The 27343-nt window shown below is 31.1% G+C and overlaps 1 protein-coding gene and 1 long non-coding RNA gene across 4 annotated transcripts; both read left to right on the top strand.

Annotated features, from left to right (window-relative positions):
- Positions 1-705: 705 nt before the first annotated feature.
- Positions 706-23830, top strand: LOC128186242 (2'-5'-oligoadenylate synthase 1A-like). 2 transcript variants are annotated; one of them, XM_052856025.1, is made up of 6 exons: positions 706-863; positions 6845-7245; positions 7479-7737; positions 7934-8100; positions 9776-9966; positions 22018-23830. In XM_052856025.1, exons 2-6 carry the CDS (start codon positions 6865-6867, stop codon positions 22160-22162), a joined length of 1143 nt encoding a protein of 380 aa, XP_052711985.1. In that variant the 5' UTR covers positions 706-863; positions 6845-6864; the 3' UTR covers positions 22163-23830. The 2 variants fall into 2 exon arrangements, with proteins under 2 accessions (XP_052711985.1, XP_052711986.1); XM_052856026.1 differs by having other exon boundaries at positions 706-1389.
- Positions 10485-19459, top strand: LOC128186243 (uncharacterized). Of its 2 annotated transcripts, none has more exons than XR_008243910.1 (5): positions 10485-10526; positions 14637-14684; positions 14951-15033; positions 18456-18541; positions 19141-19419. It is a non-coding gene; the product is annotated as an uncharacterized LOC128186243 (long non-coding RNA). The 2 variants fall into 2 exon arrangements; XR_008243911.1 differs by having other exon boundaries at positions 10512-10526; positions 14605-14684; positions 19141-19459.
- Positions 23831-27343: the final 3513 nt, after the last annotated feature.

Genomic DNA, 27343 nt, shown 5'->3' with positions numbered 1-27343 from the left:
TATATGTGATAAATACATAACAGTGGTTATTTGTATTCAAAAGATATATCTTATCATATTTTGGTAATTTAATGGTTTTATTGTTTAATTGTTTTCTTTAGAATTTTAGATTTATATCTGTTGCACTTGGAAAGTAAAAAGAGAGGGGACAACATGTTTAATTTTCTACTTCCTTTTAGAAAATGTACACCCACCATTTCGCTCAATCAACATGAAGGTTTGTTTAAAAAAAACCCCAATATTTTGAATCCTATAGAAGTTAAAGATGACATGAATTCATAAAAGCATTTGGTTGCCATATTAGTTTCGATCGCTCCGCTACTGCCACTGGGGTATATATACAGGTCGGGAAAGTTACGGTCGGTTGCTTTCCGATCGAGGCATTCAGGTTGCACGGACTTCAAAATGCATAAACTTCACTCTGTAGTAAAGTGTTTGTAATAAAGAATAATGCAAACAACAATCAATAAAATACAAAATATATTTATTCTTTGAAAGAATTCCCAATGCACAACGTCTGTATCTTTTTGAAAAACCCCGGCGGCACTAATTCCAACCCAGTAGCTAAATGATAGTTAATCCAAGAAAGTAACATCGTAACATCGACTTGTTTCCATCGGTTTCTATAAAAACGCTCCGTTTCTAAAATCCATGCGATCATTGACATTACTCGATCCGCCACCGTGTGTAGTTGCGCATGTGCAATGTTATAACATAACAGGAAAACAGTTCTACAATTATCGAGGATTTTTGAAGTATATGTGCCTGGATTTCAGACTGTCTTGTTACGTCGTTCATTGGATATTCCTTGCCGTCATATTATTTTTGTTCAAAACGCGTTTCTACACGTCTTTTCGTCCAAGGTAACGTATTCGGTTGTATGAAATACTTGAATGCGGTGAAGCATGAATAGTGCTCTCGGCCTTATATAGGGAGTGTGTAGCGATGAGCAGAACAATAGAAATCGACAACTGATATGGCGGTAGTCGGTGATAAAAGGGAAATAATGCGTATTTATGAATTCATGTCAGCTTTAAGGTTTACAACCTTCTATACATGCAGAAACATTCGTCTGCTACTAATGCAATATTACTTGTGTTTAAACAAGGTCTATACAACAATTATATGCTCAATAAGTAATGATATTTACATGTTTTCAATGATTTAAAAGAGTATACAGAGCTTTCATTGATAACGTCACCTGAGTACGAAAAAAATCTTGTTTCGTTATCTTTACAAACATCCGAGCTAGGCCGACAAAATGTATGTTACGAGAGAATAATAAGACGTAATAAGTATACATAACATTTTCTGAAAATCCATTCACCACGGGTCAATAAACGTCAGGTGGTATAAGGTAAACACGGAACTAAAGAACTATCTCGAAGGGTAAGCTACCTCCGAGTTCTTCTTATTTATTTATTACATAATTGCATAGCTTCTTGCAGAATTTCTTCTTTTCGCCAAATTGTATATTTGACCATTCTATAAAAGGTTATCGTACGAATGAAGGGGACGGTTACAATCTTGTGTTTCAGTATAAGTGTTAATCCCACATAATGTTGTTTTAAAGAACCCCTAGGATCAATATACAAAAGCAAGTGCATTCTATGAGATGATACGCAAAATAACAAAAGGACCACAACGATAACCTAGGAACCATTAGCCATAACTGACCCGAAAAGCTTTAGACCGTCTTTAGAGTATCATTCACAAAATATCTACTAGTAGACAACATAGTAGAGTATATCTTTTTTCTCCATATATTCTTAATTTAAACATTAAGCTCCTTTTGTTGCTTGAATTGTTGAAATGATTTTTTCAAAAATGTTCCACTATTTTGATGTAATCATGCAATCCGTTCTAAAGCTTCAAGCAAATTTTTATCACTAAGCGTTAAAGTTGCACCCTTTACTGATACAAAGTTCTCAAATTGAATGCAGGAATTTTATTTACACCTCTCCATTTTCCTAAGTTTCTTTAACAGGTCGGGTACACTACCTTATATGGATAGCATTATTTAACACGTGTAGTTTAACATTAGTAATACATTAGTTTTACTATTACATGTACCTGTAGTGTTTTGTACAAGTGCATTAATGATGAAACTCGATAAAGAAAGACAGACAGATAAAAAGATGATAGATAGTTTAAGGTAGACAGCTTAAAAGATACCCTTTTAATTAGATACAAAATATTCATCAGTCTGCAGAAATCTAATGACTATAATTTAAAAAAATTGTAAAACATTCTTTACTGGCAAAGTTTTAACCTATGATTTGTTAATACTTGAGAGTTATTGGGTGGACTGTTATAATTTTAACCGGGTTTTCCGTAGAAGAAATCCAGTTAATAAATGGCAGGCGGGCGGCTGCCTATGATGGAATACCCATTTTGTCTTGCAGATCAGCTGTACATATATTAGAGATATGCATATTGCTTAAATTTTGAAAATCTATGCAAAAATAATAGCTGTTGAACCGAGTCGTTTGTCCGGATAACTCGATCATCCTACAGATGCCAAGATAAAATCTTTTTCTATTTTAAAATTCAGTCGTTTAGATGTTTACATTGCTTAGATTTTGATTTTTTATGAAACATGAAAAATATACATGTTGAACTTAGTCATTTCTTAACAAAATGTTGTATATAGAAACCCATTTTGTGCTGATAATTCCTCCTACATGTAAAAGAAAAAGCAATTTTGCAATAAGCCATTGTTCTTTGAATGATTGAAACAGGGAATATTTAACTATATTAGAACATAAATAAAAGAAATCGCTTAAGAAAATGACATATATACAAAGGCAGAAAAACAGCTTTTTTTCCAGGCAGTGGAGGGGTCCCAATGTTACAGTAGGCCCATCCCAAATTTCTAGTTACATTTAGTCGGCCAAATGACACTCGATTTCGTAATATCAGAAGTATTATTTTTGTTTTTTGTGCATTTATAATTTCTTTAACATTTATATCTAAAATACACTGGTACACTGACTACCTACAGGTTAAGTACGGGAAAAAGATTCTTTCAATCAAATATGAAGTCGTAATGGTTTTAACACCAAAATGACACTCTGGATCCATTTACTAGATCTTGACCTTAATTATCTACCTACTGAAATTTCGGCAAAGTATATCATTTTGCCCTGCAAGAGAGCAGTACCGCAGTTATCATGAAGGAGTCTATTACTTTAACAGAGCTGGCCAAATATATTTCATGCCGATCATTTCTTTAAAAGGAATACTTTTTCCCCATTATATTGCACATATGGTGCATACTTTTATTCCAGATTACCCCCCCCCCCCTGCAGTTTTTAAGACATTTGCAGTTCAAATGTACAGATATGCACAACAGAGCTAAGCATCATGCTTTAAACACTGTGCCGGATAATAATGTCAGTGGCAAGGTGACATTTTTGCACCCGCTTAAGTTGCAGTTTCGGAAAATTGTTTTTAGTGTGTTTCACCTGACAGGTGAGATATTTACCTTTAAATTTAATATCCCATAGGAAAATGATAATTCCCAAAGGAGAATGGATTCTCCTACAGGAAATATTGACAATCCTATAGGATTTATAAAAAAGTCCTATAAGAATTATATATTTCCTATAGGAGAATGGTATTTCCTGTAGGACATTGATTCAGACATGTAGTTTTCCTATAGGATATTAAGTTTTCCTATCGGATTTTATCAAATCCTATCGGAATGGAAATTCCTATAGGAAGTTCTTGTATTCAGATAGGAAATTTCAAATTACCTTTAGGAATATTGTTTTTCCTATGAGAAAATATTCTATGCCTATAGGAATTTATTTTTGAAAGGTAAATATCTCACCTGACAGGTAAGATACAAAGATAACAAAGGTTGTTGTTAACTCTTTAAGCAATGGTCTATCATTGAATTGTTCGATATATGCACCATAGACGGGTGCAAAAATGTCACCTTGGCATTGGCATAATTTATCCAGCACAGTGTTTATAATATTTTAATAATATTTTGAAATCACTGAAACGAAATTATAATCATGATTATGTCGGGTGTAAAAAATGTGTAAAAAGCAAGGATGGCTCAATATTTTAGGATAAAGTCTGATTTATTCATTGTAATATTTACATAGAGTGTATATATTTCCCCTTAACTCTGCATTGGAAATCTGCGACGTTCAATTTCCCTTGAATATACTAAGCCTATTCATGTGCCATGAGCTAAAATGTAGAAGTCATCACGCGTTTTGAATGCATTTATTTTTGTAATATATAATAAAATGAAACGTTCAATATGTACTTTGAAAAATAGTTGTAAAATCTGTTATAGTCGTAAATATCTGTTAACAAAACATATTTTTCTCTACAAAGCTTTTAGCACTGTATTTTTAGTCGTGACAGAAAACTAAATAACATGGCTGTTTCATATGTTTTCATTTCCCTGATATAGCGCGTATACAAAGTTTTTAAAGTGACGATACACAAATACTTACACACATTACTCATTTTCCTTAAAATCTGATTAAGCTTTCTGTCCATCTATATTCTGCTAAACCAACTTATGGAACCCATTCTATCCAGGCAGCTTTATAGAAATATGTATTTGCATTTTATACGATGTTTTTTAATAATTAGTAGGATTTCAAAATTACTCAATTGGAACCTTATAGTGTCATAACTTATGGCAAAATAATCCCTAAATTCCCTGTTGGATTTGGGGCGTTTCCGCTTGCGTCAGGCATTGATTTTTTAGAGATGAAAAACCGTATTATAGATGATTGATTGTCCCTTTTTTGAATACAGTAATAACATTTAAAGTTTGGTGCATATCGTTTACTGAGCAAGTGAAAAGGCCCGGGTTTCATTTTCAGGCACAGTGTAACTTCTTTGTAAGCTTTTTTAGTCCTATTTCGCTAGCAATAATTTAGAAACATTTTTAGCAGATATAAACCATTTAATTCCATTTAATGTTTCGTTTTTGCTTTTATTTATTATGCATAATATTTATTTTGTTGGTTTTTTTGTTGATGTTACGCCTTAGGCGTATTTTAATACTTTAAATTCTATCTTTTCATTTTTAGAACTACATTTTAAAATAAACATCTAAGACATCATCCGTTGCATAACTTAGGGCCCGTAGAAAAAGATTAATTCTTAATCGAATATCTATTATATAATTCTTATCCAGGTAAGCTTTACTGCCTTCAAAGTTGTCAATCATCATACATATTTTCTTCTTTATTAATCATATTGATATTAATTATAATATGCCAATGACAAAGCAAAAGCAATTTTAATTATTTTGATGGGCTTAGTGACTGCTGTTAGTGGCTACTAGCTTCAAACTTGTTGTCTGTCTTATAGTTGTTTGTTTATCTAAACACAATTTTATCAATGTATAAGCATTTTGTCATTGTATAATAAATATCAACAGGAATACCTTCTAATATTAGGCGAATCTAGGAAAATGAAAATGTGTTATTTTATTTTCATTCAGTCATGCAATTTTGTATCATTAAAGGGAACAATTTCAACACTTACTGATAAAGGCCTGATTAATTTTTGAAAAAAAAATGTTCCCCTCTTTTTTTTTTGCACTAAAAAATTAGCCTCCCATTGTAGCTGTACCCTACTTCAGGGGATCATAACTTAAACACATATAAATCTTCACTACTAGGATGCTTTCAAACGTCATTTTTTCTTTACATTCTATTAATCTCCCTATTTAAGAGTGCGTGGTCCTTCATTAAAGCAAACGAACCCAATTCGCAAAAAATGCTTTGTGCCAAACTTGGTTGAATTTAGTTGGCCCATCGATTTTGAAGAAGAAGGTAAATATATGAAAAGTTTACAACGACTTAGGTGAACTAAAAATCATTTAAATGGATGTATTTTTGGTAAACTTTTATATGAATAAGCTTAAACTTTAAGGTTTATGATTTAAATTCATATGAAAGGATGATTTTTTGGGGAATCGATTAGTCCCTTTTGAAACAAAATATCAAAAGATGTTTCGTGAAAAGTTCTAGTTATTTACTCTCCTCCTTTTTCAAACTTGTTTATTTTATTTCATAACTTCAAAAATCCGCAAACAAAAAGTGGAAACAAAGAAATTTTAACACAGGTACTAGAAGTATATACATATAAAATTTATGCGAATACAATATTTGTAAGTTGTATTTTTTTAAACCCGGAATTTGTAATTTAAGTGTTGTAAAATTGATTTGAGATTCAATTTTTTTTTATTTTTTCCATGATTTGACTGTATGTATAATAACTACATGTACGAAATTGAATAAAGAATAAAAAAGAAAAAAAAGTCAATCATATAATTATAAACACAGCTAACTACATATGTACAAGTAAAAGTCTTTTCCGATCTGTTTATTAATAAATATTTTTTGTTCTTGGACCCGCCCATTCTGTTCTTTTCATTTATTCACACTTCTTTGACATTTTTCAAAATCATGGAGTATTTTCTGTAATTCATTGTATAATTAAAAGGGGCCCTGACATGTTACGGTAAACCATATATGGCGGCAAATACTAACAAATGCAATCATTGAAGTTTTCTAATCATGTGCAAATAATGAAATTTTAACACCAAAATAACAAAACGCATAATCTTGAAAGACGAATGTAAGTTATCAATATAATGTATACTTTTGGGCACATACTTGCTCTAAGAAAACGTAGAGTAGAGAACACGAAATATACAAAATATGGATTAGTCATACATACATATTGATGCTTATGAATATTGCTAGTATGCTTAAAAAAGTACTTTACAAATTTTATAACATGGTAATGTATGTTTTTGATGTGGCAATTACAGCTGCTTCTTTGATGATAATTTCAGATTTTAAACTTTAAATAAAGATGCCAAGACAATACACATTTGCATACCGAAGAAGTAATCCACACCAGTTTCCTCATTTTTGTGGCACATGCGTACCACAACGCCGATTTCTGCTTCCTTCACATAAAGAACAGCATGATCATGATAAACATGGAATTTCAATACCAACCACATCACCTTTTTTTGACTACTCCTTACCGCGATCGCTTCCCAGCTTCGGTTTGTCTGCTTCCTCCTCCTCATTGAGCTCTATTACAGCAGATAAACTGAACACATTCGTTCTGAAAGAAATTGAACCAGACACGACTTATAACCAGAGTTGTAGAGCTGTGGTCGATCGGCTTTGTCAGTTTATGCAAAACAGCTTTCCAGATCAACTGAGACCATCGGGAGTTAGAAAGGTAAATTTACACTTATAAAAACTATGCTAATTTTGGTTTGCTGACATCTTTAACTTTTCTGAATATTTTTGTTTTTCATTTGACGCGCCTTTTGAATTAAAAAATAAGATTAATAAAACCCTTAACAATTGTTATTCCTTGCGTAAAAGTGCGCGAGATTTTATTCTCTAGATGAAGACTACTCAGTTGTGAAGATGCCAAAAGTACTGTTGCAGTCTTATCTTGTGTTGTAGGGTGGGTCACTAGGAAAAGGAACGGCAGTTAAAGGGAAGTCTGATGCAGATCTTGTTGTTTTCTTAGCAAGTTATCATACCATATCAGAGGTTCGACACAATCTTAGGGATATTTTTGCTCGGATGAAAGTGTACCTCGGTACATACGGCGGCTGTTACATCGAAAGAACAACACCACACGCAGTGCAAGTGACCGTAACTTGTCATGGTCACTCTCACGATGTCGACATACTTCCAAGTGCAGATATATTAAGATACAGTAAGTAAACTTTTAGATGCATACATTTAAGATACATTTATTTCAGATAAATTCATAACAAAAGCATTTCTACAATTGCGATTAGATATTGAAAAAAATGATGAAAAATATTGAAGAACAGAAATTGTCAAACTAGTGTCTTAACATTTACTATAAAATATAAAAATGACAAAAGAGCGATTTTTGTAAATTGCAGATTCCAAAAATGCCATTTATACAGAAATGGAGACCTGTTTGCCTAAAGCAAGAACATATTATTCTGCCGCCCTCTCTCCACTTCAGGTTGAGTTTGTCTCTGGGGTTCCAACAAAAGTCAAGACATTGATTCGCTTGATCAAATACTGGAAAAAAACAGAATTTAAAGTATCTACATTTTAATATTTTAGCACATAGTTAAAGCAAATCATCTGTTATAATTGAAATTTGTAAAGTGGTAAGAAATTTCGACAAAACTATCGTTAAGTCTTGATGGGATTTTACATAGTATATGTGACATTCATAAACAACATTATAGATAAAAACACTGACACCTGAAGAAATGTGAATTATTAGGCTGCAAAACTTAACAAAGATGGATAATTCATGAAATCCAAGTATCATTATTTCATATGTTTAAAAAAAAAATTGAGGAATATTTATAAATTCTGAAACCCTCGGCATTTTCAAAAGAATATTACCCTGAATGTTTTCTATTTTTAAACAAATTTTGATTTTCCTTAAACCAAAATGTACAAAAAAAAATAAAACGTCACGAAGTCAAATCGCTTTATTCCTGAAAATGCGTTTATTTTCTATATTATATTTATTAAAGTATGTATGTCCATAATAGCAGCTTTGAATTAAAACAAATTATTAAAAACGTGTAACATATGATTGCAGATTATGATTTATTTTTTACCTAGCAAGTATTTTACAGGTCTTGTTCATGCAAAAATGTGTATTATTTTACTTATCACTGAGTTTACGTATACAAAAGTACAGATATATCTAAATCACTTTAGTACACAAGTCTATCATTGTGGTGAGTCGTATGAAGTCCAAACAAATGTTAGATATATACATGTATAAAGAAAGTATCTATACTACTATATTAAAATAAAAGACTCGAATGTTTGGGCTTTAATACCGAGAAATCGAAAGATTACTGTCATTTGTTTTATATATTTTAAACATTACTGGCACTTGGAGATTACCAATTTGTTTTTATTTTTTCTCAATCAAGCTTCGCTAATTAAAAATCAACGAAAATTCCGGTAAACAATCCGGAAATCATATAGATTTTTCAGATTTTACAATCTTGCCCATGCGCATTACATTCACCCTTAATCCCGAGAGGCTCTTTAGTTTTTGTTTCCACAATATCACATTTGCATGGATAAACTCAGAAACGATATTAGTGTAAATTTTCATTAAAATTTTGCCATATACGGGAGATAACTCTTACTCAGTGCATTTAATATGAAAAATCACGATAGTTTCGAATGTCAACTCGAAGCAAGTGAAAAACCTTGCTGGAGAAAGTGTTGAATTCTTCATTAATATGAATTAAATTTTTAGATGAAAGGTATTTACAGGTTCAAGATGGTTTATTATGAATAATCTGACTTATTTTCAAAGCAGCTTCATTAATTTTCTCCAAAATCGTTTCGGAGCTATTCTGCAATTTTTTGCTTCAATATGGGAGGCATTTTAATTTAAGTGGTATAGGTCTGTCCCGAGACACAGTTAGATTATTCTAAATAAGCAGGATGTAGTGAAAATAATAGCGCTATTGTAGGCTTGTAGGCTTATAACTTTATTATGAAAATGGCAACAATACGGTGTGTCGATGTATCTTTTTCGTAAATGTCGGCCATCATATACAATGTCAACCCGTGCACGCACGGGTCAAACTCTAGTGATAATTTAATGAAGGAAACTGTTTAAACTCACATAACCGAATAAAGTGTCAGTTAGAAGTCCAACTATGCCACAGTAATCTAATTATAAAAATTATAAAAAAAAACAGAAATAATTCATGTGATATATCTCTTTTAAGGAGAGTACTGTTGGTCAGAGATTACCATCGTCCTACGTATTGGAACTAATAGTCATCGGGGAATGGGAAGATGCCGGGAGCCCTCAAAACTTTAATCTCTGCAAAGGATTCTTCCATGTTTTGAGAGCTATTACTAACTACAGCCGTATTAGACACGCATGGATTAAGAATTATAGTACCAACTATGTCAGGTGTGTATTCCTATACGGTATATCTGTTGTAAGAACCCAGGCAACAGTCAAACCACAATCGTGTTTTAACCACAAAAAAACCCAAACGTTTTTGGATGTGTATTCTGACATCATTTTAAATGAGTGTTAGTAATCATTTCGAAAACCACCATATGGTTATTCTGAAACAAATGTTCACACGCTGTAAAATAAACCATATGACGACTGAAAATTGATGTGTGTGTGTGTGTGTGTGTGTGTGTGTGTGTGTGTGTGTGTGTGTAAGCACCTGAATACCACTACACGAGTATGAATACACACGTTTTATCCCACTACATTTTTTCTTCCCACTACATGCACCCGTGTAGTGGGAAGTAAAATCGTTCGGAAACGTTATTTCTCATCGTACTTGATTCAAAAAATATAAAATCGTACTATGTTCGGGTTTCCGGTGTGTATGTGAATTTTTTGACACGCATCGTGGAGTCCATTTGAGTACTTTACACACTTCCCTCCATTGGATATAAATAGCGCATGCGCAATCGGAACTTCCTACTCGAAGATGGAAATAATTGTTTACAGTAAGTATCATTTTTTCTTCGATATCTAGGGAATTATATCATTCTATTCTAATAGATAAATCTGGTAAACGACTATAACAAGGTCAGGCATTGTCTTTCCTGTTAAGTTTTTCACTGATAAGAGAACACGAGATCTAATTTTGACATCATGCGAATGCCATATTCATAATCAAAGAAGGGATCGTAACTTATTTAGAATTAAAATGTGTCTATTTTATTTCAAGATTTATTTAATTATGGAACAGATTATTACTTATATTTTAAGGGATATATCAGTACCTTCTTAGTGGCCGAAATTCGGCCCCATTCCTAATCAGAAATAGGTGATATTTCCTCAATTTACAGATTTAGCGGTATTTTTTCCCAACTGGTTAACACTGAGTCTATATTTAATTCTTTTAAATAAATACTATGTATTAAAAGCAAAATATGTGATCTTTTAACCTCAATCAGCATAGCTTTTATCATAATACCTGTTTAAAAACATTCTGTAAACATTGCCAACTTTTAATCCTAATTTCCTCTATCTTTCTAAAAATCATAATGCTGTGTTCTGTGGAATAGTTATGCTGTTTCCACATACATGTACTTGATTGATATACCTTTTCAATTGTACTATTTCATTAAAAATACGGATGAATTACGTTACATAATTATATTAATACAAACATATTAGGGGTTTTCTAAGTGATTTAGTATACTGATTTAAGAGCGTTAAAATGAAAAATATAAGTTTCCTCATCAGGGTCCAAGTTCAATAGGAGAGGATTTTTACTTAAACTAATGATGATTATTTCTTAACATTAGTATAGTTTAGGATAAATTAGGGTACAAATATTGATTGAAAAAGATTTAGACGGTTTCCTAAGTGAATAAATATACTGAATTCATAACGTTTAAATTAAAATTATGGGTTTCTTTATGGGAGTCTAAGTTCAATAAAAAAGGATTTTTACTTAAACTAATGGTGATTATTTCTTAGTATTAGTGTAATTTGAGATAAATTAGGATACAAATATTGATTTAAAAAATTTAGGGGGGGTTTCCTAAATAAATACTACACTGATTTTAGAACGTTAAAATGAAAATTAAGGGTTTCCTTATGGAAGTCTAAGTTCAATAGGAAAGGATTTTTACTTAAACTAATGATGATTAATTCATAGTATTAGTGTAATTTAAGATAAATTAGGGCACAAACATTGATTGAAAAAGATTTAGGGGGTGTCCTAAGTGATCAAGTATACTGATTTTATAACGTTAAAATGAAAATTATGGGTTTCCTCATGGGAGTCTAAATATAACAGAAAAGGATTTAACTTACACTAATGGTGATTATTTCTTAGTATTAGTGTAATTTAGGATAAATTAAGGTACAAATATTGATTGAAAAAGATTTAAGGGGTTTCCTAAGTGATTTAGTATACTGATTTAAGAGCGTTAAAATGAAAAGTATGAGTTTCCTCATGGGGGTCTAAGTTCAATAGGAAAGGGATTTTTACTTATACTAATGATGAATATTTCCTAGTTTAAGTGTAGTTTAGGATAAATTAGGATACAAATATTGATTGAAAAAGATTTAGGGGGTGTCCTAAGTGATCAAGTATACTGATTTAATAACGTACTTTAAAATGAAAATTATTGGTTTCCTCATGGGAGTCTAAATTTAACAGAAAAGGATTTAACTTACACTAATTGTGATTATTTCTTAGTATCAATGTAATTTAGGATAAATTAGGGTACAAATATTGATTGAAAAAGATTTAAGGGGTTTTCTAAGTGATTTAGTATACTGATTTAAGAGCGTTAAAATGAAAAATATAAGTTTCCTCATCAGGGTTTAAGTTCAATAGGAGAGGATTTTTACTTAAACTAATGATGAATTTTTCTTAACATTAGTATAGTTTAGGATAAATTAGGGTACAAATATTGATTGAAAAAGATTTAGACGGTTTCCTAAGTGAATAAGTATACTGAATTCATAACGTTTAAATTAAAATTATGGGTTTCTTCATGGGAGTCTAAGTTCAATAAAAAAGGATTTTTACTTAAACTAATGGTGATTATTTCTTAGTATTAGTGTAATTTGAGATTTTTTTGGATACAAATATTGATTTAAAAAATTTAGGGGGGGGGGGGCCTAAATAAATACTATACTGATTTTAGAACGTTAAAATGAAAATTAAGGGTTTCCTTATGGAAGTCTAAGTTCAATAGGAAAGGATTTTTACTTAAACTAATGATGAATATTTCTTACCATTAGTGTAATTTAGGATAAATTAGAGTACAAATATTGACTGAAAAAAAATTTAAGGGGTTTCCTAAGTGAAAACATACTGATTTTAGAACGTTAAAATAAAAAGTATATGGTTTTCCTAATGGGGGTCTTAGTTCAATAGAAGGAAATTTTACTTAAACTAATGGTGATTATTTCTTAGCATTAGTGTACTTTAGGATAAATTAGGGTACAAATATTGATTGAGAAAGATTTTAGGGGTTTCCTAAGTGAATAAGCTGTATACTGATTTTAGAACGTTAAAATGAAAATTATGGGTTTCCTCAAGGGAGTCCAAGTTCAATAGTTAAGAATTTTTACTTAAACAAATGATGAATATTTCTTAGCATTAGTGTAATTAAGAATAAATTAGGGTACAAAAATTGACTGAAGAAAAATTTAAGGGGTTTCCTAAGTAAAAACATACTGATTTTAGAACGTTAAAATAAAAAGTATGGTTTTCCTCATGGGGGTCTAAGTTCAAAAGGAAAAAACTTTTACTTAAACTAATGGTGATTATTTCTAAGTGTTAATGTAGTTTAGGATAAATTAGGGTACAAATATTGATTGAAAAAGAATTAAGGGTTTCCTTAGTGATTAAGTATACTGATTTTATAACATTAAAATGAAAAGTATGAGTTTCCTCATGGGAGTCCAAGTTCAACAGGAATGGATTTTGACTTAAACCAATGGTTATTTTTTCTTAGTGTTTATGTAATAAAGTATAAATCAGGGAATAAATATTGACTGAAAAATATTTAGGGGGTTTCCGAAGTGAATAAGTATACTGATTTTAGAATGTTGAATGAAAATTATGGGTTTCCTCATGGGAGTCTTAATTTAACAGGAAAGGATTTTACCTAAACTAGTGGTGATAATTTTTTAGTATTAGTGTAATTAAAGATAAATTAGGGTACAAATATTGATTGAAAAAGATTTAAGGGGTTTCCTATGTGATTAAGTATACTGAGTTTAGAACGTTAAAATGAAAAGAGTGGGTTTCTTCATGGGGGTCTAAGTTCAACAGGAAAGGATTTTTACTTTCACTAATGGTGATTATTTCTTAGTATTAGTGTAATTTAGGATTAATTAGGGTACAAATATTGATTGAAAATGATTTAAGGGGTTTCCTAAGTGATTTAGTTTACTGATTTTATAACGTTAAAATAGGAGAATGATTTTCCTCATGGGTGTGTAAGTTCAATAGGAAAGGATTTTTACTTAAACTAATGGTAATTATTACATAGTATTTGTGTAATTTAGGTTAAATAAGGGTACAAATATTGATTTAAATAAATTTAGGGAGTTTCCTTAGTGATCAAGTATACTGCATTTATAGCGTTAAAATCAAAAGTATAAATTTACTCATGGGGGTCTAAGTTCCACAGGAAAGGATTTTTACTTAAACTAATGGTGAATATTTCTTAGTGTTAATGTAATTTAAGACAAATCAGGGTAGAAGTAAAGATCCAAGAATATTTATGAGGTTTTTGGAGTGAATAAGTAAACTGAATTTTTAACGTTGAAATGAAAAGCATGGGTGTCCTCATGGAGGTCTATTTAGTTCAATAGGAAAGGATTTTTTATTTAAACTAAAATGGTGATATAGGTTTTTTTTTTAATAATCAATTACATGTACATAATGTATACTGATTTTTTCAAGTTAAAAGCAAAAGATATTGGTTTCCTCATGGGGTCCAATACTTTACAAAAGGATTATTTTATATACTCACGCTGATTATTTTGTTGCATTAATGAACTCAACATGTAACCAATATTATTCTTCTTTTTTACATTTTATTTTAGAGACTCAAAACCAAATTTTTTGTTGCAAATAGTGACTGATGTGCCTTATGATGTAGATGTTGGATATTGTGCTTTTCCAGGTAATGAACAATATTTTTCTTACTGTAAACAAGCACATGCTTAAGGGAAAAAAAGAAAGAGGGATATAGAAGAGAAAGAAGCTTTATTTGTACTTTAGTGTCTATGAGTAATACTTTTACATTTGATCTGAGTGAGCTGAATTAAATTCTTTATATAATTATATATTACTGTATACAATATATATGATTATTAAGAAATTAAGAATGAACAATTAATTGTGAATGATACTATGCATATCTGAAATTTTTCTACATTTTCTTTTAAGAGAAATGGCCCAAAATGGAAAGCATCTGCAGACAATGACTGATATGTTTTTTGATGCAGATGTTTAAAATGATGCTTTTGAAGGTATCAGTATAATTTTTGTTACTTATTGTAAACAACTAACTATTACAAATAATAACAGAAAAAGAGAAATGCTATGTGTGTGTGTGTGTGCGTGTGAGAGAGAGAAAGAGAGTGAGAGAGAGAGAGAGAATTAGATTGAAGGGGAGAAATAGTGAGATGACTTAATACAACTAATTTGTATAAATGAAGTAATTTTTCTATTTAGATATTTTACCTGAATGTCACTACATGCGTGTAAATAACTAAATGTGATGTCAATTTGAAAGAGAGAGAGAAGCTGATAGACACTAAGTTTGATTTAAAGGAATTAGATTGGAAGGGAGAGAGGAAGAGAGAGAGAGAGGAATTATTGAAAAAAAATGAAGCATTTTTTCTATTTGGATATAATACATGAATGTCACTACATATGTGTAAATAACTAAATGTTATGTATATTTGAAAAAAAGTCAGAAAACTTGATAGAAAATAAGAAACAAAGGAATTAGTTTGGAAGGGAGAGAGAAAGTGACTTATTAAAACTTTTTGTTTGAAGTGAAGCAATTTTTTTCTATGGAGATACTTTACCTGAATGTCACTACAAGTGTGTAAATAACTGAATGTTATGTCAATTTGAAAAAGAGAGACAAATAACTTAATAGAAAATATGAAAAAAGAAATTGTATTGGAAGGGAGAGAAGAAGATAGAGGACATGAGAGAAAGAGAGAGAGAGAGAGAGAGAAAGAGAGAGAGACAGAGAGAGAGAGAGAGAGAGAGAGAGAGAGAGAGAGAGACAGAGAGAGAGAGAGAGAGAGAGAGAGAGAGAGAGAGAAGTTGATAAGAAATAAAAGTTGAAGAAATTAGAGTACAGGGATTAAGATAGGAAGTGAGATGAGAAATTTCAACTTTTTGTATAAATAAAGTAATTTTTCTATTTAGATACTTTACCTGAATGTCACTACATTTATGTAAATAACTTAATGTGATGTCAATTTGAGAGAGAGAGAGAGAGAGAGAGAGAGAGAGAGAGAGAGAGAGAGAGAGAGAGAGAAAAGTTGATAGAAACTAAGCTTGATTTAAAGGAATTAGATCAGAAGGGAGAGAGGAAGGGAGAAGAATTATTAACATTTTGTTAAAATAAAGCATTTTTTTTTCAATTTAGATATTTTACTTAAATGTCACTACATGTGTGTTAAAAAGTAAATGTAAAGTGTATTTGGAAAAGTCAGAGAAATAGATATAAATTTAGAGATAGAAGAATTAGATTAGATTAGAATTAGAAGAAGAGAGAGAGAAAGTGAGAGGACTTATTACAACTTTTTGTTTGAGTGAAGCACTTTTTTTCTATGGAGATACTTTACCTGAATGTCACTACATGTGTGTTAATAACTAAATGGAATGGCAATTTGAGAGAGAGAGAGAGAGAGAGAGAGAGAGAGAGATATTAATAAAAAAATAAGAGAGAAAGAAATCAGTTCGCTACAGAGAGAGAGATAGATAGAGGATGTATTAAAACTTTTTATTCAAATGAAGCAATTTTTTTCATTTGACATTTTTAGCCTGAATGTCACTACATAAGTGTAAATTACTAAATGTGATGTTAATATGAGAGAGAGAGATGTCAAAAAGAAATAGAAGATAAAAAAGTCAGAGTGGAGGGGAGAAAGGAAATGAGACTTAATGCAACTTTTTTGTATAAATAAAGCATGTTTTTCTATTTAGATACTTTACCTGAATGTCACTACAGACGTGTAAATAACTAAATGTGATGTCAATTTGAAAGAGAGAGAGAGAGGTTGATAGACACTAAGTTAGATTTAAAGGAATTAGATCAAAAGGGAGAGAGGAAGGGAGAGGACTTATTAACATTTTGTTTAAATAAAGCATGATTTTCAGTTTAGATATTTTACCTGAATGTCACTACATGTGTGTAAATAACTAAATGTGATGTCTTTTTGAAATAAGTCAGAGAAATAGATATAAATTTAGAGATAAAGGAATTAGATCGAGAGGGAGAGAGGAAGTGAGAGGACTTATTACAACTTTTTATTCAAAGGAGGTAATTTTTTGTTGTTAATTGAGATACTTTTACTAAATGTCAGTACATGTGTGTTTATAACTATATGTAATGTCAATTGGAAAATAGAGAGAGAATTTAATAAAAAATAAGAGAGAAAGAAATCAGTTTGGTAGGGAAAGAGAAAGATAGAGGAAGTATTAAAACTTTTTGTTCAAATGAAGCAATTTTTTCTTTTGAATTTTTTTTGCCTGAATATCACTACATGAGTGTAAATTACTAAATGTGATGTTAATATGAGAGAGAGAGAGAGAGAGAGAGAGAGAGAGAGAGAGAGAGAGAGAGAGAGAGAGAGAGGAAATATAAGATAAAGAAATCAGAGTGGAGGAAAGATAGGAAGTGAGACTTAATACAACTGTTTTGTATAAATGAAGTAATTTTTCTATTTAGATACTTTACCTGAATGTCACTACACGCGTGTAAATAACTAAATGTGATGTCAATTTGAGAGAGAGAGAGAGAGAGAGAGAGAGAGAGAGAGAGAGAGAGAGACAAAGTTAGATTTAAAGGAATTAAATCAAAAGGGAGAGAGGAAGAGAGAGGAATTATTAACATTTTGTTTAAGTAAAACATGTTTTTCAATTTAGATATTTGACCTGAATGTCACTACATGGGTGTAAATAACGAAATGTGATGTATGTTTGAAAAAGTCAGAGAAATTGATAGAAATTAAGAGATAAAATAATTAGATTGAACGGGAGAGAGGAAGTGAGAGGCCTTTTTACAGCTTTTTCTTCAAAGGAGGTTTCACTATGTGTGTGTAAATAATGAAAAGTAATGTTCATTTAAAAGAGAGAAAGAAGTTGATAGAAAATAAGTTAAAGGTAAAGAAATTAAATCGGAAGAGAGAGAGAAAGTTAGAGGACTTATTAAAACATTTTGTTTAAATCAAGGGATTTTTGTTCTATTGAGATGAAGTTCAAATGAAGCAATTTTTTCTTTTGAATTTTTTTTACCTGAATGTCACTACATGAGTGTAAATAACTAAATGTGATGGCAATTAGAGAGAGAGAGAGAGAGAGAGAGAGAGAGAGAGAGAGAGAGAGAGAGTCAGTGAAATTGAAACAAAGTTAGAGACAAAGACCTTTGCAGAAGGTAGAGAGGGAGTGAGAGGACTTATAAAAGAAATGTGTTCAAATGAGAGAGAGAGAGAGAGAGAGAGAGAGAGAGAGAGAGAGAGAGAGAGAGAGAGAGAGAGAGATCATGTAGAACATAACAACAGCAGCAATATTTGAACACTTTTATATAGGTCAATTAAACATTTCTAAAAACTTCCTTGTATAACAAAACATAACCTTTTTTTATAAAGAGTAAAACAAAGTAAACAAAATCTTTTTTTTTATGTTTATTGTTGTCTTATACTTTCAGGAAAAATATCCAAGCTAAATGAGGTTTCCTGAGAAAAGTGTTTGTCTCACATGGAAAAGCCATTGTCTAAGATTATACATATTAAGGTAAAGTATAAATTAAATGTTATTTCTTAAAAAGAGAGAGAAAAATAAATAAAGAGAGATGAAGAGAGAGGGGAGAAATAAAAAAAGAGAAAGAGAATATAGAGAAAACTTCTTTAAGTTTTCATCAATATGAAGTTAATTCATCATTGATACACTTTTCCTGAATGTCACTAGATGTGTGTAAAAAGGGGATAACAGCATGAAACTGAGATAAGGCATTAAAAAAAAAATGAAAGATAGGGAAATTTAAAATAGAAAGAGAGGGAGATAGTTTGTGAATTTAAAGTTTAAAGTGAATTTTTAACTTAATGCCTCTACATGTGTTTTTCATTGATAGTTATGAGAGAGAGAGACAGAGAGAGAAAGAGAGACAGAGATACAGAGAGAGAGAGAGAGAGAGAGAGAAAGAGAGAGAGAGAGACAGAGAGAGACAGAGAGACAGAGATACAGAGAGAGAGAGACAGAGAGAGAGAGAGAGTGAGTAGTGATACCTTTTAGTATTGCATAAAATCTGAAAAAAGTACATTTGAAAGTCTTGCTTTACAGAGATGAAACACATTCTCAGAATTTATATTTTGACAAATATTTTTGTGTTGCAGCACCAGTGTTCAGACATAGGTTAACTTCCTAGATAGACGATTGAGGACCAATAGTGTCAACGGAAAAAAATCTACGCCATGAATATTGCTTTAATCAATACTGGTTTAGAAATGATAATGAAACTCTGGTACATTTTTGATTGATCGTGTGGTTTTCATGTATTCTCCCAAAAATGAAGATATGAGAGAATTAATACACTTTTTACGTGTACATGTACGTGTAAATTCAGTTGAAAGTTGGGTTATACAATGTACATATTTTGCTGTTTTAATGTTCCTAAACGATCATATTGCCTTGTTCATATTAATATTTAAATGTTTTAGTAATACTCAATAAAAAGTCAGAGTCTAATTTAATGTCTTAATTAATTTCATAATCATTGATATTCATTTTTATTTAACTTATCAACATCACTACGTCAAAAAATATATGCGCGGATCCAAAAAGAATTCCAGGGGGGTCGGACGGTTATTTGAGTTTGTCGTGGGGGGGAGGGTCCGAGGCATATTTTTGGTAATTTTATAATGTAATTTAAAGAAATTTTAATTTTGAAAGGGGGGGGGGGGGTCAGACCCCCCTGACCTCCCTCTAGATCCTAGCATGAAATAAGCTTAGCTAATGCATGATCTTGTTTTTGTATATGCCTTGCAATATTATGTAGAAATAATCAATGTGATTGAGCATTTTGGTGTGAATAATTGCATGAATTTTTATATCATAATCTGTAATTTCACCATTAAAACTAGTGCTCTACTCAGAAGTTGTGCCGTCATTCTGTCTTTTAATAATCATACAGCTTTGGCTGAAAATGAAAGATGATGGATGTTTGTATATGCGTGTGATATACATGTATATGTAGGTAGAAGGGGCCTGTGATAGGATTTCTCTTTCAATAACTAAACTGCCACGGTCCATTAGTTGTTCTAATTACAACATTCGGTTTTAGCTATTCAAAAATCAAAAAAATAATTGAAAAACAAAAAATTGGATTTATTCAAAGATTTATAGGTTTGTTACATGTATTTTGAAATATTTCGCACTTTGAAAAAAATTCAAAGTGTGTTACTAGTAATTTTGGAACCAGTTAAACGCGCTTTTATTTTTTTTTCAAAGTGCGTTGATATCGTCGATATTATAAAAAACTGTTCAGGATTTGGTCCAAATAATTGATACTTTTATTGACATACAATAACTGATTGTTTTAACCTTGGTTTGATATTGTTTAGCTCAATGCGATATATTTTAAAAAAAAAAAAGAACCCAATGCATTCTCAGCTTACTTTATAAACAGTTTCTCGAATAGAATTTTTTTCTGATAAGCTTACGTAGTTTGACAATTTACACAAGAACAAATCAGGAGTTTTAAATTATCCAAATATGACATAAACTGCATCGCGTAGCAATTGCCTTTTTCCTTTTTTTGTCTATGCAGCAAAACTAATGTACTTCTTATCTGATACATTGGGCTATGTCAGAAACGTTTACTTCAAGTTGCTGAATATCATACGTTTTGGATAGAAAGATAAGGGGTAGGCAACCTTCTTCCTGAAATCAATTACTAGTAAATGATGCACTGGTAATTGACCTGTATGATTGGTTAACCCACACCCACCCCCGTTCTCAAAGACGGTTAATGAGATTTACTAGTGTTAACAATTCATCATACAATCAGCAAATTAGAAATTCAATTCCAGATTTTTCTATTTTAACATAATTTTTTAAAGTGCGTTAAGTGTTTCGATAATAAAAAATGTTAAAGTTCCTTCATAACGCACTTTGAATTTTTTTTTTTCAAACTGCGTTAGCTTAGTCCTAAGTTTAACGCGTTTTATTTTTTTTAAGTGTGTACTTTTCTCAAAGTGTGTTGCCACATACGTTATTTAAAATCCACTATAAATCACAAATCTTTAGAAACTGTACAAAAAATGAATGGTGTATCAAATCATTTGATAATGAGAAGTTGGGATAAATAAGTAAAATTAATGTAAGTAGTCAGTTTCATGTGTGTATTTCAAACCTGACAATGTAGTGAGAATCGTGTGTCTAACTGGTGGGTCACGTGGTCTGATGTAGTGGAGTTCAGGGGAAAAACCAAATTTTTAATATAATGAATTTACGAATTATTAGCCCCCTAGGCTAATAAGAGTAGACAGTCTTTTATAAACTTGCTCAAATTTTTTCTTCACGACCCTTAGAAAATAGTGTAGTGACATTCTGGTGAAAAGTCATGTGTAGTGAGTTTCATGTCTTTACGAGTATGTGTGTGTGTGTGTGTGTCGTTCCTACAAATAAATGATAAAATAAGAATTACTCAACTGTAATTATACTTACATTTAGATGATGCGTCCAAGTCAAGTGCAATTTTCTAATGGCTGTGTTAGTTAGCGACCGGAAGTTTTAGAACAAAGAAAATCTTATAAGACCAAAACAATCTAAAAATAATTCATACATATCAAAGAAAATATAAGTAATCAAAGTTTTATCAAATAAAACAACAATCTAGAGTTAAGCGTGAAAAATATCGAAATAATATTCATTTGAAAACATCGATTGACTAATGGACTATCTTTAAAAACTAATATAAACAGAACAGCATATAGAGTAATGGGTAAGTAACCCGATTCACACCCGATAGGACCGCGGTTAGACACCTTGTTACGTCAGTGACTTTTATCTTCATCTTGTATTTTTCTACAATTAAAACTGATACAAAAATATTTTTGAAACACATATGTTACAATATAAACTATTGCACATTTAATTAACAATGCTTTTTGTGGTGAATCAAATGCTGCATATTTACTTCCTCTGCAGCTTAATTAACTTTTTTGATTTCTATATTCCTGATTAATATCTATAAAAAGTATTATTTTCAGTGGTCCATATTATGTGGTGGATCCGGCAAATCCTTTTAACAACGTGATGGAATCCTGCGATTGGGATAAGGTAGCAGAAAAAGCAAGAGTATTTTTGCGGTCACCATTATTCCAAGGACTATCAGCTTTGAATGGATGGATGTAAAACTTTTACCAATTCAATTTGCAAAGAAATAATGTCCTACCTTACTCAGAAACGTTAGCTGTTGTTTGATAAATAACAAACTGAATAAAAATGCTTGATATAAAAGACAACCCACTAATGCTATGAAATTATACCATTAATGTTAAAAATGTACAGGTAACTCTTGATGGCTCGAATTTCGATCGCTCGAAGTTCTTGATCCTTGAAGTGAGTCTCCAGTCCTGATTTTTTCCACATATAATTAAGCAAATTTACTCTTGATTTCTCAAACTCTTGGTCTCTCAAAACCCATCAAAGTTAATCTGCAGTCCCGTTATTCATAATATATTGTTTTTTACCCTCGATACCTCGAAGTGTCTGTGTATATGCAAGCGTTACCTTTAATTAACATTCACACTCGGTCATTGAAATGGTTCAGAGCGCTAGACGCGTGACCTGGTAAAGGATTTTTTTTCCAGACGCTTGCCCTACTATTAATGATCGATGATTGACAATACCGTTACATATGATTTTTTTCGTTTGAGGGACGAATTAGACAGAAATCAATTTCTACTTGGTATAATAATGAATTAATTATCCGGATATATAAGGTTTTCATTCGAATACCTGTTTGTGTCACCTGGTTCTTAAGAACCGGTTTATTAGCAAGGCTATATAAAGAATTGCTCAGGTGTTAAATACCAGTTTAGGACGACACGTACAGCGGAAAGTTTAAATTTTCAGAATTGTTTTATTAAAATAAATAAATCATGTGATCCAACTTTATGCCATTATTATGCGTGTGTACGTTTAATATGCCAAATATTAAATAGCTGCAGCGTGTCGTTGCTAATTCCACACAATGTGTTGTTATTTACTATAGTATCATAGTATCCAGCTTTCATTTGGAAAGTAATGAATGGATTTAAAGGAGAACTAATCTACAATCAACATCGACCGTCTCTCGATAATTTGGAGACGTAGTGAAACTGAAAAAGAAATAGTTTTAAGATAAAACGATGATTTTGAGCAAAAGCCAAAGATCTCTGAATCATAAAACTTCAGAAATTATGCATCATATATCGGCATCATTGTCATTATAACGATTATCGCCTGAAGTCACAAGTTTTTACAGCTGGCGCTGGACCCGTACAGTGGTCGATTCTCGGTTATTTGGTTTACGACAAGACCTTTTGCAATCCGATACGTATTATTCACGATACTGATACTGGGGAATCTGATCAAAATAAATAAATGTCATAATTTTATTCAATGTTTCTATTTAGTTTTTAAAAGTCCAGATAAGTATATTTAACAGGAAAAAAAGTTGTAAAAGCACATACGTAAGGTAAGCATTAAGGTAAATTGCTGGATCATGACATCCATTAAGACTAAATTTAAAGCCCGTCGGTCAACCCGGAAAATTCTGAATTCTTAAAAACATAAAAATTAATAGCAAAGAGTTGAATGTTGTTTATATGAATTTGTGAAAAATATACTGGTCAAAGAGGTTGTTTAAATAGAATAAAAAAACATTGTTATTGTGTTGCTAAAATTGTGGTAAAGATTGGTGATATTTTATTATCCGTTGTAAAATTAGGAAAGAAAACTATTTTTAAAGTTAACTTTAAGAATCACCTGTGCATTACACATGTGTTACGTGTATTAATGTATTTCACCCTTACTCATTTGATTTAATTAAGGTCTTCCGTTTCCAACGGAAGACCTTATAGTGATTGTAATGTTTCTTTTTATTATTATTTTTTTCCCCTTTTTGTCTTGTGAATTTCTCAGAGATGTCTCGATGAATTTTTATAAAATTTTCACGAATGACTGAAAATATAAACATCTAGAGGCTTTTAGTAAAAGATTTTCTAAATTCACTTCCGTTCGTCCGTTTCCTGTCCCGCGACAAAAAGCTTGTCACCTCGAGATCTCAAAAATGGCAAAGACTTGAACATCCAAACTTTGTGGGGTGATAGATCTATAGCTGTAGATGTGTTTAAACACTTTTGTTTTGTTCGTCGTAACTTCCGGTCGTTACCGGAAGCACTTCAAAAATAATTATTTTTACGCATTAAATTTTTTGTCCATAGAATAAACATATAAGTATAAATCTATACATAAGATATCTCTGCGATGTAATATCAACAAAAAAATTCTACTTCCGGTGAGATATCTCAATTATCTCAGGTAAATTTTTTTAAACACATTTTGTACCCGCGAGATCTCAGATACTATAAGCGATCAAGACACGAAACTTTCATGGATGATAGACATTTGATTGGAGATGTGTTTAAACAGTTTCATTTTGTCTTCCGTCACTTCCGGTCCACACAGGAAGAGTTTAAACAAATCGAACTTTTTATCAGTTTAACTTTTTGTCTTTGATATCTGTAGTGTGCTCGATTAACAATAAAACACAAAGGGCAAGTTTACAAAAAATGTTTAATAAAATTTACATTAAGCACTTCCGTTTGTCCGTTTCTTGTCCCGAGACAAAAAACCTTATTTCGATGAGATCTCAAAAACGGTAACGACTTAAACAATAAAACTTTGTGGGATGATAGACCAATGTATGTACATGTGTTTACACTATTTTGTTTTGTTCGGCGTAACTTCCGGTTATCACCGGAAGCACTTAAAAATAACTACTTTTACGCATTAAATTCTTTTGCCATAGAATAGATATATAAGTATCAATCTATACATAGGTTATCAATGCAATGTTATATCAAAAAAAAAATTCTACTTCCGGTGAGATATCTCAAATATCTCAGGAAGCTTTTTTGAAACACATTTTGTACAAACGAGTTCTCAGAAACTATAAGTGATCAAAGCACAAAACGTTCATGGATGATAGACATGTAATTGAAGATATGTTTAACCGGTTTCATTTTGTTGTCCGTCACTTCCGGTCCACACAAGAAGAGTACAAACATATTGAACTTTTTATCAGTTTAATTGTTTTTCTTTGATATTTGTATTGAGCTCGATGAACAATAATGTACAAAAGGCAAGTATAGAAGAAATATTTAATAGAATTTACATTGAGCTCTTCCGTTTGTCCGTTTCCTGTCCCGAGACAAAAAACCTTTTTTCGACGAGATCTCATAAACGGTGTCGACTTGAACAATCAAACTTTGTGTTAGATGTGTCTTCTTTATAATGTTAAATTTTCAAATAACTGTTTCTTCCGGTGAGATATCTCAACTATCTCTATGTAGCTTTCCTTTTTACAAATTTGATGCCCGCAAGATTTTTGACACTGTGAGTGATTGAGACACAAAGCTTTCATGAATGATAGACAGTTGATTGATGATATGTTTAGCGGGTTTTATTTTGTCAACTGTCACTTCCGGTTTTCACCGGAAGGATTCAAATAAATCATATTTTTATCAAGTTTAACTGAATTTCTTGGGTGTTTCATGTAGCCTGATAAACAGTGTTGTACGCTAAGCAAATGTACGAAAAATACCAGCTTTTTTTGTTTATTAATCACTTCCGTTCGTCCGTTTCCCGTCTCCAGACAAAAGCTATTGCTTCAAAGAGATTTCAGACTTGGCAGAAATGTTAACAACCAAACTTTGAGGAAAGATTGACTTATGATTGTACAAGTTTTTGTTTAGTTTGGCATTACTTCCGGTCGTCACAGAGAGTACTTCAAAAATTGATTTCTTTTTCAATCTCGTTGTTTTACATGGAAGTAACGTCTGGATATATCATTCACAATAATTATCATATCAACTATATTCTCTATGTGAGAGAAGCAATGTCTACGGTTAAATTGATTCATGTATATCAAAACGGAAGACCTTTTTGTTGCTTTTGCAACAAGAGTCTAGTTATGGGTTTATTATTAAAGAATTAAAATAATCATTGTCTGAACAAGTGGAATCAAATTTAAAATTACTAAAATAAACTTATGTAGACGTTCTTTTTTGTATTCTTACACCATGCCTGTCCAATATTTGATTGAATAATTCACAATTGATTGTTTAGGTTACTCATCGTGTTTATGTTACAGTACTTTAAATAGCTTTTTTAGGTAATATTCATTATAACAATGGTTGAGACTCTTATTTTCTGGGATAGACAATTACATGTACAAAACGATCCTCAAACTATGTCTGTTTGTTAAGGTTTGCATAAACCAAACGGGAAGATTTATTGAATGTTTTGATACATATATCAATTTTTATGTAATAGAAGATAAAATTTCAATTACTTTTATCAGGGATCTATACAACTTGAGGGTGTAAAGGTATGCAAAAAATACCTTTGTATTAGTCACCAGAAATTGATAAGTGAAGAGCAGGATTTTTCCTCATTTTGTGATCGGGAAATATCTGCTATCATTTATTTATGATATTGTTTTCTTTTATTCGACAACAAAAAATTATAAAAGGTGTTCATTTTTTCCTTGTTTTGAATTGTTTTTTCAAAGCTGTTCTGTCAAATTTTACATCGAATTAAATATACATTGTTAAACAATGATTTGTTTAGTAAATGAATAATAATTGGCAATGCAGTAGTTTTTTTACGTTCATTTGAGCAAACCTTTTACGGAAAAATGATGTATAAAGTCTGTCTACAAAATAATCTTTACAAAATAGGATGACATGTTAGTTCGCTCCATATAAACACTTTCCACGATTTCAAGGCAAGTATGACCGTGCTTAAGACTTTGGCAAACGCTAAAAACGCCCATAAGTTTGCTTTTAAAAAGTTTAAGCAAATCAAAAATAACTGTGTACAATTTGGACTTGTTATAATCGATACACAATATGGAGGCTAAAACATAACATACCTTTTTTATTTTCTTTGATTTTTTTTATTTTTGGAAGAAGACTGAGCTGTTGAAAAGATTAAAGTCTATAACTTTTTTTCGGATAATTGGTTTGCGAAAAAAAATATTGACACAACAAAAACAAGAAAATGGGACTTTGCAGCTTTAAAATTAAAAAATTACGTTCATAATTTTATCGCTTTAAATAAATATGAAAGGTTGTTAATTTTTTCCTGCTCTAAAGAAGTTCAATGGGGTAAAAAGCATATTTGTTTTACTCGTACATGTACATGTAATGAGTGGTCAATTTGCTTTCTAAGTTAATACATTACATTTCTTTTTATTTACACCAATATTATTGTAATGACATGTTTGGCCATGGGATGGCTCCCTCAAATATTCCATGTTTGCAA

This window comes from Crassostrea angulata, chromosome 5 (assembly GCF_025612915.1).
Source record: "Crassostrea angulata isolate pt1a10 chromosome 5, ASM2561291v2, whole genome shotgun sequence".
NCBI lineage: Eukaryota > Metazoa > Mollusca > Bivalvia > Ostreida > Ostreidae > Magallana > Magallana angulata.
Note: the sequence above shows the minus strand (reverse complement) of the source record. Positions and strands in the feature narration are given on the sequence as shown.